Source organism: Pinus tabuliformis, chromosome J (genome assembly GCF_031772625.1).
Source record: "Pinus tabuliformis cultivar Carrire ecotype Pingquan chromosome J, CPIR1, whole genome shotgun sequence".
In the NCBI taxonomy this organism is placed as follows: Eukaryota; Viridiplantae; Streptophyta; class Pinopsida; order Pinales; family Pinaceae; genus Pinus; species Pinus tabuliformis.
Window position 1 is genome coordinate 450,953,868 of NC_142295.1, and position 13,075 is coordinate 450,966,942.

A 13,075-nucleotide genomic window follows, 5' to 3' on the forward strand; every position below is an offset into this window, starting at 1 on the left:
AGGAACAGTCGAGCATGGACTATTGCACACCCAAGGTAATGACATCAAACTGAGTGGGTTCACTAACACAGATTGGGCTGGAAGTTCAATAGATAGGAAAAGTACAACTATGTACTGTTTCAACATTGGATTAGGAATGACCTCCCGGTGTAGTAGAAAACAGAAAGCCATGGCTCTGAGCTTAACTGAAGCAAAATATATGGCAACTAGCACAGCTTCATGCAAAGCCATATGGCTTAGGAAATTGCTTGTGAATCTATTCAGGAGAAGGATGGAAGTGACCAGGATTTTGTGTGATAATCAGAGTTGCATCAAGCTCTTTGAGAATCCAGTATTTCATGATCGGTTGAAGCACATTGATATCAGGTGTCACTTTGTCAGAGACTGTGTCCAACGAGGGGCAGTACAGTTGAGGTACACTCCTATAAGAGAACAGGTGGCAGACATCCTCACCAAGGCTCTAGGAAGAACAAAGTTTGTTTATTTCAGGGAGAAGATGGGGATGGTGAAGAATCCATTTCAGTAGCAAAAATGGATAAGTATCGGGAGTTGCAGTGCAACAGTTAGAAGTGGCAGTGCTATGGGCAGCATGATACAACATGTTGAGAGGGAGCTGCAGTACAAATGTAGCAGTGGCAATGGTAGTGTCATGGGCAGCAGTATAGGAAGCAGCAGTGCAGTGGATGTGGGGCAGAAGGCCAAGCATCAGCACAGAGGTCCGATGCGGAGGATCAATGTGATGCTTCTATGGTGAAGCATTGCTAGATCACATTCCTTGCTAAGAAGGAGTGTTGATTTTGGGTAGCATCAGATGTGCTCTAGTCTTGAAATTTGGTGGAGAGGCTAAGGCACATGAGATCTCCAAGACCCATAAATCATTTGGATAAATTCCACTCGGATGAAGAGTTATTAAAATAATTAATATTTTTAATGGGTTCCTAAGTCTAAATTTAGGAAAATAAAAATATTAATGGATATTAATAAAGATAAGGGTGAGAAGCTTCTAAGAGAGGAGGATCAAGTCTGTTTTAATCTTAGTCGTTGATTAGAGACTGAATCTCGGCCGTTGATTCATCAACAGGAAAAGTATAAGAAAAGACTTGAGGATCATTTGGAGAAACACCAGCAAATACTCAGTATCCCAAGGTAAATCGATTCTCAAAAAGAAGGAGATCGATTTCAGAGGGAGAGTTGCAGGGTGGAGGAAGAGGAAGGCATCAGCAGCGGTTAGTGACTGAGGAGGAGGTGACACAGGGGCATTAAGAGATAGCGTAGACAGAGACGCAATCTAGGGGAGACGCAGTCCTCATGCAGGCTAACACAGAGGGACGTGAAACCACGCAGAGTGACGCATAAGTGGGAGAAGGGTCTCCAGGGTGTCAAAAAGTTTCCAAGGGAAAGTCTTAGGTGCTTTCTCTCAGTTTCTCTGTAAAATCATTCCTTGTAAAGCGATTGTTGCTGAAGATTAATAAAACCCTCATCCGCTGCACCGGTTTTCCCACATTGGGTTTTTCCGGGGACAATTGTCCAAAAACAACTGTGTTGATGTGATTGGTTCTTGTGCATGTATATCGTTGTTATTTTCTCTGTGTAATTATGTGATAACTGCAGTAGAATTTATTTTAATGTTTGCTGAAGGGATTTTGTAAATAACTTATTGTGAAGAATAAGTAGTTGAAATAAATCAGTTGCTGCAGTAGAATTTCAGGTTAGAAATTTTCACATTGCTGACCTTTCGATCCACCTACTACTTTATCACTTGGGCTCCTATAGAATAGGTAATAATCCAACTAAGAGATCACAGCAACTGGATTCGATCTACTGATCAAGCCCTTGTTGGTTAGATTTAGACCTCCTGATACTCCTCCCTCAAATCCTACCCGAATTGGCATACTAGACTATCATACTCCTCCCCTATCTAAGGATAATGTTGCAAACATAGCGAACTCATCCTCCAATCTGGTGGACAAGTCATCAATCTCTGTCAAAGTTGTTGTCTGCTTCCCCTTCTTGTCCTTCTTCCTCTTTGGACACTGGGTGACGTAGTGACCAAACTCACCACAACCAAAGCACTTGACCTTCGATAGGTCCTTCTTCTTCTCTCCTTTAGAGTCTTGTCCCTGATTAGGACCCTTCTTCGCTTTTCCCTTCCTCGCAAGTGCAACGTTTTCTTCTTCCTTCTCCACCTTCGATCCTTTGCTACTGTTGCTAGTAGTACCATCCACGAGACTAAGCCTCAACTCCTCCTAAGTGAAGTCACTCCACAAGCGTTCCCAATCTAGTAGCTTATCTCGTCAATGTGAAAATTCCTAGATCTAACAATCTCAGGAATCCTACTGCAACCAGCTGAATCTACTTCACCTAGATTGTAAATTATATCACAAACTTATTTCAGATTTCTTCTTGAAACATTGAAGTAAATTACTGAAGCAGCCTACACCATATTAAATATGATTCTGAAACATAGAAACTAAGCAAGGAAAATAGAAACACATAGGAAACCGTTATTTTTGGACAAAAGTCCCCAGAAATAGCTTTGAAGGTTTATTGTTATTAAGCAGTAGCAAATTCTAAATACATCTCTGAATACCTCACAGGCTTATTCAGTTACAATGAGAAATACTAGCAGAAGCTTTGTGAGATTACCTCACACAATCACTAAGAAAAAGTCCCAACTGATCTGGCTGCTGGATGAGATGCCCCTAGCAGGCCCTGCACTGCCTCTACGATGTCCCAGCGTCAACCCTCTCAGGCACAGCGTCACCCAACTGGGGAAACGATTAGTAGCCCAGAGTCACTATTCTCAGCCTCCGGTCTGACACCCCAGCTTCCGGCTGCTGAAACTAACTCTTTGCTCTGATTTTCGACTTTCCCTCTCTCCCTCTGCGCTGCTTCTTCTTAGCCCTTCTGACCCTACGTCAAGGCTACTAGATCACTCTCTGCCTCTCTCTGCTAATGATTCTCCGACTAAGAATCTCTCTCTCCGGAAGCTGCTATCCCTGCCCCTCAACTGCAAGAAATCTCCTCAATCGAATTTTCCTCCTGAGAACTTCTCACTTCAGAAAATCGATTTCTTGATCTCTCTTGGTGTATTTTCCAAATGACCCTCAAGCCCCTTCTTATATCTTCCTGTTGGACAACCAGTGACCTAGATTAACTCCTAATCAAAGGCTCAAATCATTTTGACTTGATCTCCGTCTTTATCTAGAAGATTCACCCACTATTAGATTAATACCCATTAATATTTTAATTTTCCTAAGTTTAGACTTAGGAACCCCATTAAAAATATTAATTATTTTAACAAAATCGTCTCTGGATGGAATTTCGCAAAACGGTTTCTGCGTTCTTTGGAATGCATGTGCTCAAGCCTCCTTGCAAAATTTGTGGCCTAGAGCACATCCGATGCTACCCCAAATCAACAACCAAGTTATCACTTGAACAAAGGTTCACCATTCCTTGTTAAACTTGTTCAAAGTTATACACACGAACTTATCCTCTGCTGGCTTCTCTCCAACAACTGCAAGTTCATCTCTGACACCCTGAATTTTGGTGAGGTAGGACATTACATTCTCGCCCTTCTACATTTTGACATCCTCGGCTTCTCCTTGAGTATCATCTTCTGACTCTCAGAAGGGTCCTAGTACAGCTTGTTGACAGCGTCCCACATCTCTTTTGCAATTCCCTTCTCTGCAATATGTGATACGATATGATCTCGAATCCCATCTAAGAATATATTCTTAGCCTTGGCCATTTCCTTCTTGTAATCACGCAATGGGATAGGATTCACTGATACAGCTACAACTGATATCACAAACTCCTTTAGACCATGCTCATGCAATAGGAAAAGCATCTTGGCCTTCCAAATGCCAAAGTTGGAGGCTCCATCTAACCTATCCTGATCTGAGAGTCCTATTGCAACCATCTCTGTGAAACTCAAAAACTAGAGAACTAATAAACTGTGAAATCTCTTTCTTTTTCTGGCAAAAAATTAACGCGACCTTCACCCTGCACTCGCACTCCTCTCTAGACTGCACAGATCTGCTCTGAGTTATTCACACCTACCTCTGGTGTCTCTTCCCGGAACTCGCACTGCCTGCTACTCATTTGGGCAACTCACTCTACCTCCAGAACCTATTTCGGTACTAGCACACCCACTGCTGACCCTGAAGCATGCATTGGCTCAATCGACAAGCTCGCACCGGCAGTTCGCACTGCCTGCTATGACCTTCTCTTGCTAGAAAACACGACCTCCTTTCTTGCTACTGGAAACCCTCTGAGAATTTCAGGAAAATTCCTCTTTGTGTACTTCTCTTCCTTGCCCTTCGTTGATCTGTTGCTGCAAAATCACTGCACTAGATCTGTTCTACGAAATATTTGATATGCTCACCCGAAGCCCTTTCCGGCAACCACACTGCTTGCTACTACTGCTTTGAGGCAAATCAAACTTTTCCTCCGACCTGGATTGGAAATCGATCTCCTTCCTCTCCTGCAATTCACACTACTTGGCCAGGCCTGCATAGATTTGGAATTTTGTGTTTCAGATCTCCCTCTAAACTGCACAAATATTGCTTCTTTCGCTTTTAGAGCCTCTGATCCAATCTTTGTTGTTGTGATACCAAGTGAAAGTTTCTTGAATGCAATAAACTAGAGATTTATCTTCTAAATGTTAGCAATTTATTTGTCTTTTGAATTATTATTCGACAAATAACGATAAATTCACTATTGTATTCTTCACAAATAAAACACTACAGAAAACAAATACAGAACTAAGAAATAGATTCACACACACAAAAAAAATAACATCGTTATTTTTGGACAAATGTCTCTGGAAAAACCCCAAATGGAAAACCAGTACAGCATATGAGGGTTTTATTATTATCTTCAGCAAATTCAAGAATACAATGATTTGTTTGCCAATCTAGAAAAGGTTCGACAATCTTCCACCGGCAAAATAATCTGGAAGGCACCCTTGTCTCCCTTTGCAAATGATCTAGCCTCTCCTAGCCACTCGCACCCTTATCTGGAATTCGCACTTCTTTCTGGAATGTGCAGATCTAGATGAAGAAAAATCGTACAACCCAGGAATCACCTCCTGGCAAGTCATCCTGCCTCTCTCTACCTCTAGAACCCACTCGCTCTGCCTTCGGGACACTGATCCAACTACTGCCAACTGAAATGTGGCTCCTTCAACAACTCGCACTGGGAAATCTGGCTAACTCGCACTACTATATTCAGCCTCCTCTTTCCTGTCTCCCGGACACTAGAAAATACTGAGGAAAATTCCTCCGAACTCCTGTTCTCAAATCTCTATTGATCCTCTGCTTCGATGCTTTTACCTAGCATCAACTAAACCCTTGTTGAATACCTGCAACTGAGTAGTTGAACTGTTCAACTCATTTACTATTTTTTGTGTCTTTCTCCAATCCCTTCGACTTGCTCTTATAATTTCTCGTTGGAGTCTCAACAGCTATGATTTCATCTCAACCGATGGCTAAGATTAATTTGACTTCATCAATAGAAACATCTAGAGCAAAATCAAACGTCCTTATTAATTACCTTTAATTAACCAATTTTCCTAAGTTAGACTTAGAACTTTTTAGTTATTCGCTAATTAATTTAATTAAGTCATCTCCAAGTCATTTCTCGCAAAACCTTTTATTGGTTTTGGAGATCTCGTGTTCCTTAGCCTCTTAGACACGAACCGAGACTAGAACACCTATCCACTACTACCATATCCAAAAACTAACATTGAAAACTGCTAAAAAATACCTTGGTTCTGTAAAGAGATTAGATTCATATCTTAGATGAAAGAGATGATTGAATAGGAATTTATTCAAACATTTAGTATCCAAGCCAAGAGACTACTATCTGATTGTTTTCACAATGCTTGAGGTTGGGATGGTGGAAGCATTGGAATTGAAGGATCCCTAGAAACCTATGTACAATATGTAAATGCTGAGATGACCTGAAAAATAATAAGAAGAGCGATAACCACAAGGATCATCCCTATGTTGCAGTTCATGTTTGCCTAACATGGTGGTTTTGTTTGTTGTAATTTTGTCACTAAAAATACAATATTTAAATCACCAAAAACCCAAATTGAAACCCATCATACAAAACCCATATTTTGAGCTGCAACTTGTACAATAGATTTAGATTCAGTGCAATACAAAAATAATGGATGGGAAAAATGATCATATTGTCCAATCATCAATGTCCATGATTGTCAAAATTGAAGATATATGTCCGAGTTATCCCTATAATTTTCCTAGAAATCCCTGAAATCTGCCTGGAACGTCTTGGGGATAGCCAGCAAGTTGTCAAGTCCCCGATGAGGTTCCCATCAGTTTGGGGATGTTTCCTAAGGGTCCACAACTCCCCGGAATGCAAGAACACAGGGCACGCAGGCTGCTTTTATTTTATTTTATTTTGGGGGGGCGGGGTGTGGGATAGGTTCTCGTGCAACATAGAAAATATAGAACAGTCACAGATAACAGGTAAGGATATGGTTCAAAATGTGAGCATATCCCTGCCACAAATGGCAGAATAATAGGTGCCCCATGTCCTACATTCTCATATTTACTTGCAAGAAAATCAAATTTTGATAATATAACAAATCAGATTTTCCTCTAAACTGCATCTTGATTATACTGAGTGCAGTTCTATATGATGTTACATTAGAACTCAAAATAGAATTTAGAACCCAGATGCCTAGAAATAAAAACAAAGAAATGATACTTCAGGAACCATTAGAGTCTCACCTCAACATTTTTCAAAGAAAACTCCGGGGAATATGCCAAACACTGATTGCCAAAGGTTTCACAAGGTCCACTTGTCCCACTTAACCTTCTCAATGAAATATAAAAATCAGGATCTCATCATAAACACATCACAAGCTACAATGCAGTTTTCTCAAATTTACTGTCTACACCAAAATGCAACACTAGATTTCTCATCACATTGACAGGATCTTAATATTGATAGCGGAATTCTCTAAAGTAACTGTGGACAATTATCCTGAATAATAACCTCAGAAAAGGAATCAGAACAGTGGCTTACAAGTCTCCATCTATGCACAGTGCAAAGTTGCCACCTCCTCCAAATGCCAACAAATCATTCATACACAAATAGTAGTATCTGTTTGCACCTGTGCATTGTAGTAATCATAATGTTGGGATAGTCAGCAGTTACTAATCTGGAAATAATTTAACGTTCTTGCACATATCACTGGTAACAGGGAAACTGTTAAAGATAATCCTATCAAAATTTAGTATGAAAAATGAGGTGAATCTGTCCACTATTCTGTACTTAGGTTTGGTGAAACATCAAGCTTTTATCAGTTACGAATATTAAAATATAGCTAATATTATTGTCACAAATATACCTTTAATGTTGAATATTTAGAATTAGAATACAAGTCTGAAACTGTGGAATCTGGATATATAGTCAAATTCATTTGTTTTAGGTAAAAACCCTCCATTTTGGACCCAAAGCATGCAGGCTAATTTGATGTTTTGGGGATTTAAAGTGTGTATATAAGCCTTTGGGGATTTAAAGTGTGTATTCACATGTTTGAGATTTACTTGAAAAAAACTCTATATTTTGGGAATAGAGAACATATTTAGGGTAAAACCAATGTGCTTGAGTTTAAGGGATCTATACCATGGACTTAATGTTCATTATAGGAAGCGATGCACATGTAAATGAGAGAGAGAGAGTAAAAATACCTTTTATTGTTGATAATTAAAATTCTCAATGTACACACCTTTATTTGTATGTGTGGTAGTTAGAGAGCACTAGACTCAATCTAGATTCTTACCATGTAGCTAGTAACATTAATATTAGGCTTTAGCATTATGTCACTACCATTTAATTGTGACCTCTATCAAAACATTAGTATTTATTCAGTGGTGTTAACCAACAATCCCCCTTAATACCAAAAATAAATTTCAAGGTTATTATCCACTTTAACACAAATAATTTTACAAAGAACAACTTAACCAAGAAAGAAACAACAACAAAAGGATGGCTACATAATATTTTTTACAAAATATATGAAGACTGAAAATGGGTATGCTTGCATTCATCAAGACATTTGGTTCACCGGCCACAATTCTCATTGATTCTCTACGAAAGCCACTTGGATACATGCCATGTCATCATCAGAGACCAAAAATTGTTTGTTTCTTCTCTACTGTAATAGATTTGGAATTAATCATTGGTGGTCTATTAGGTTGCCATCATCCTCACATATCCACATGTTAAACATTGAATTCCCATATGCAGATATCCATATCAAGCCACCCATCATTGCTTGCCATCACCCTCATGTTGAAGGTAAGTACTAAGATTTGTCCTAAAAAACCACCCATATTCAGCAACCCCTTCTAAACTCCCCCCTGATTAGAGGACTGCCTAATAGGTTACCATTTAGGTAGGCAATCAACCATGGTCACTGTCATTGTCATCAATGACACCATCCTCAATATCATCATTGGTAACATAGATGGAGACATACCTCATTTTTTTCCTTCTATATCACTTCACTTCTCTCAAATAAATTATAATTGCTTATATGAACATACTATGGAGCCAACTCAGTCGTGCATCCCCAAACAAATGTGACTCTAACCTTATAAACAATACTTCATAAATTCATGCCCATTAAATTTTTCAAAGGAAGTTACTGATGTTTTGCATTTTACAAACATGAATATCAAAACAGAAATGTATTTTGGATGGTGTTGTCATTGATGTCAACCCTAGGGTTTGAATGGTCTGACTTTGACTAAAAACACCAGTCATTGATGTCAATTTATTAATGAACACTTCTTAGTAATTGTCGGAGTACATCAAGATGGCAGCTCCACTATTGGAGGGTTGAAAACCCATGTCCTAGGGTTTGGGTTCCCTGGACTAAGGATGTACCCCAACCTTGTCGAGGGTTTTTGAAGGGTCAAACCATTGAGTTTAACTTGGAGATCTACGTCATTGGATTCTCCTTGTCGAGATCTTTCCGTTGGTATGTGGTACACCACATAAGTCCTCATGGTTTGAGAGAAAATTGAGTTTGAAGTTGGTAACCCCAGTTGTGGGCTAAAACCCCAAGGAGTGGTGACTTGGTATCATTTTGTTAGTTGTGGGTATCTAATATCAAGCAGATGTGTTCTTGTCGTGTTTTATGGAGAAATCATGTTTAAAAGAGGTTAGCATCCACAAAAAGTATCCCTTCTTATTCAAAAAGGCCAAATCCCTAACCATAAGGGAAATGATCTTTTCCTTAGGATTAAAGACAAGCAATTAATAGTAATTATTAAAAAGGAATTAATCTTTCTAAAAGTATCTTAGGGCTCAAGTCATCTCCAACATCTATTTGCGTGAAGCCCCTCATATGCCTAACATTTGTCTGTAAAAAAGACATTTAATGTACCCTCAAAACTCAAACAATTCAACTACTATCTTACGTCTTTAATTGCTCTGAAATTCGGCCTATCTAAGGAAGAAAAATTTGATCTATCTGAGGCAAAGGACAACAAAAAACTTCAGAGTTAGGGTTTTTTTTGTCACAGTTTTGTGGTCTTTCAGAGGTTCGTTTCCTTTAGACTCACCATTGAAAGAAAGCAAAGTACCTTGAGTAAGTTATGTTTTCTCTTTAATTTCTCTTTAGCACTGGATTATGGAATTTTCTTTTTGATTTTGTTGGTATTCATTTAAGGCTAGGCCGCAGGCTTGTTTATTCCTATGGGTACATTACATTGCTATACATGCCTTAAGCTGCTTTGCAAAAGTATCTCGGCCTCTGTGTTAGGGCAGCGAGATTTCGTTCTAGGGCATTATCTTGACCTAATCAAGGACTGCTTCAAGAACCACGGATCTGGATCTTCTCCACAACAGACCTAAAGCAAATGAAACATACACCTTGGCCCTCTTAAGGAATTCATCCTACAGGACAGTGAAAGTACTTAAGCTTTGTCTCTTGAAATTTATATAGTTTCACCCAATGTTGCGAAAATCGCGATCGAGATAAAATCGGAAAGGGTCCAAAAAAGGAAAAAATCGTGAAAAAATCGGCAAAACATCGGCAACATTACAAAAAAACAAACAAAAAAAATCATCATTTTAAGTATCTAAAGCATCCACAGTTTTTTGATGATTTTGATGATTTTTTGGAGATTTTTACAATTTTATCGCGATTTTTATCTTAGTTTTTTCATTTTGGAAAAAATCTTGGCAAGTTTTCATGATTTTTTGGTGATTTTTTCCGATTTTTACAGTTTTTTGGCGATTTTTTCCAAAAATCACGATTTAATCGTGATTTTCGCAACACTGGTTTCACCTTGAATTGGGCAGATCAGTCATTAGGGCAACTGTTGCAGACTTATGAGATTCGACCTCTAGGATAGTTTGATGAATGCTATCCCTTGCAGTTGGTCTCTCAAACTAATATTTGAATTAGAAACTCCTCCTAATCACATTCAGACGTGAAACTCATAAGAGCGTGCCTACAGTTCTCATATATATATATATATATATATATATATATAGTATATCAGTTACATCCCTATATTTGGCTCAAGAATCTGAAAGTCATATCAGATGTAAAATCATCTCTTGTTCTTTGAAGGTTATTCAATAACCTCTTGTACACACTTCATTTTGCATTGAATTTGGAATTTGTTGGGCAACTCTTTGTAGTGTTCAGAATTTTGTAATGATTAAGGGTTTGACCTGCTCATCTCGGCAGTGATGTCTCCTCTTGAGAATTAAAGGTACTCAACAAAGTAAACAGTGAATAGGAAGTTTATTCACCTACAGTTGTCAATATATGACAGTAATTCATGCTGTAATATCATTGTGTATAAGTTGAATAACTTCAAGAACCAAAGACAATAACCCAATCATTGACCCTGAACATTTTTTATTTATGTGATGCATACAAACTTAACAAGTGATGTATTGTCCTAGTGAAACAGAGACATGATTTGACATAACTCTTGATTTGACTTGATGTAATGGCAGCAGTGCTATTGTTCATATGATTTAGTAGCGAAACTATGCCATTCACTATGATGAATTAAGGATTGTAACAATAATACAGTAACCTGATTGTATTGACTGTGATAACATGTACATTAACTGTGTATGACAGCTTGACATATTGATAGTGACATAAGTTATGTTGATAAGTATTGAGCATTAGATTTTGATGTGACTTGACATACAAATGATTGTGTACCTTATGATATTGTACAGTGACCTTATCAGTGAATTGAATTGGATTCTAGATCTTGATGGGAATTAGTGACATGACATAATAACTTAGCATATACCTTGACTTGACTGGACTTATCCTTATGATAAGCTAACAGCACTTGATGATAGCAGTAACATTAAATAAAATATCACTGTGACTATTCTAGGAAAACAAGTGACATACAAGCACTGCAGTAGTACTATCATTTGATGTGACTATAGTTTTTGAAGACTTGACCTTAGAGATGACATATGGTTGATTTGACATACATTAACACATAAGCATGGCTTTAACTATAGATCTGACTGTAGTAATACTTTGACCACTATGATGACTTAGAGGGTGTACTGTGTAAGTAACATAATTGTGACCCTACAGGGTAGCAGGTCTTTGAAGGCAATATCATCCAGTTGTACAGCATATTGACGTAAAGATGGATAGCAGGGTTTGACCAGCTGAGCAGGAGTGTTTAGACATATGCTAGTAGCTCTCCTTGGGCAGTGTTTGAGAGCATTGGAAGCAGGTCATAAGGATGACCTGAGGCATCTTGGTGTATGCCATTATCAGACATTTGGATTTAGCATTTGCAGTAGTACAGGCAGTTCAATACAGTGATGGTAGCCAGAGTTGTGAGCACATGAACCCTCATTTATTCATGTGCAGTGTACTGATTCAAAAGTAATGTACAATGGCCTATTTGAGCAGCGGCATGCAGTGATGTGCAGTGGTCAGTGGTAGCAGGTTGTTCAATGATGAGTAGTGGTTAGTTTGTGCAGTTGTCAGTTGATTTGGCAGCAGGGTTTGATGTGCAATGCAGTGATCAGTTTGTGCAGCATAGTGCAGTGATTTGTTTGGATAGTTTTGTACAGTGATCAATGGCTACCAAGATTTGACAGGTTATACAGTACAACAATATCTTCTATTCAACTATCTTATATTGATTCAGAGCACAAGGGGATCCAGTCTGAAAATTGTGAAACGTGGTCCACCTGTTGATTAGGGTGGCAAGGTGGTGCAAGGCAGGTGATTGGAGTTGCCTTTAGGTTGGAGCTTGAGAACACTTCAGGGTGGCAGGGTGGTGCTAGGGCAGGTCGTAGCTTGCACAAGGCATTGTGGTGTCCTTTCAGTTGGGGCTGATAAATTACATGGTGATAAAGCATCCTTCCAACAATGGCAAGTAAACAAAGTGTTGGGGCACTCGTCAGGTTGTGGTCTGACATACAAGGCATTGGGGTGTCCTTCCAGTTGCAGCAAGTTATTAAGGTGTAGTAGCACCCTACAGGTTGTAGCCTATAAATCAGGGGGTTGGAGCCTCCTTCAGTTGTGGATGAAAACTTGATGGAATTAATTTTCTTTTAATGGAGAGAAGATAATTACTAGGAAGCATTCGGTGGTTTTTGACCCGGAGTGGATTTTCCACCTAAAAATCTTGTGTCTACTGTTTTATTTTTTAGCATTGTTGTATAGTGTTGTTTACTAGTTTTGCTATTTGACACTGAATTATAATAATATTGCTGAAGATTAACTAATGCTTTGTAAAATATTAATAAAGTGCTAATTGCTAAGAAATATTGATTCACACCCCCCCCCGGGTGTTTACAACAACTTTTGAGCTTGCACGGTTGCTCCTCATCAAAATCTGTGTTTGTTGTCTCATTGTCTTTCATTGTTGAGAATATATGGTATTACTAGACATATCATTGACACATATCATATTTTGATCTTCACTCTGCAATTAATGGTGACATTGGTGTAAAACATAGACTTGTGCCCTAGTGGCCATCTACAGATATCCAGGATGGACGTGATGGCATTTCTTCA

At 38.7% G+C, this 13,075-nt stretch overlaps 1 protein-coding gene across 4 annotated transcripts in view; it reads right to left on the minus strand.

Annotated features, from left to right (window-relative positions):
• LOC149227762 (TLD-domain containing nucleolar protein) overlaps positions 1 to 13,075 on the minus strand; it is a 167,959-nt gene that overhangs the window by 40,182 nt on the left and 114,702 nt on the right. For 3 of the 4 annotated variants that reach the window (XM_089377918.1, XM_089377916.1, XM_089377917.1), the window contains 2 exons: positions 7,060 to 7,147; positions 6,762 to 6,846 (listed from right to left, as the gene is read on the minus strand). The exons of the other annotated variant lie outside the window; for it this stretch is intronic. In XM_089377918.1, the coding sequence (XP_089234044.1) occupies positions 6,762 to 6,846; positions 7,060 to 7,147 (173 nt within the window). The remainder of the gene's footprint in view (positions 1 to 6,761; positions 6,847 to 7,059; positions 7,148 to 13,075) is intronic. 4 annotated transcript variants of the gene reach the window in all.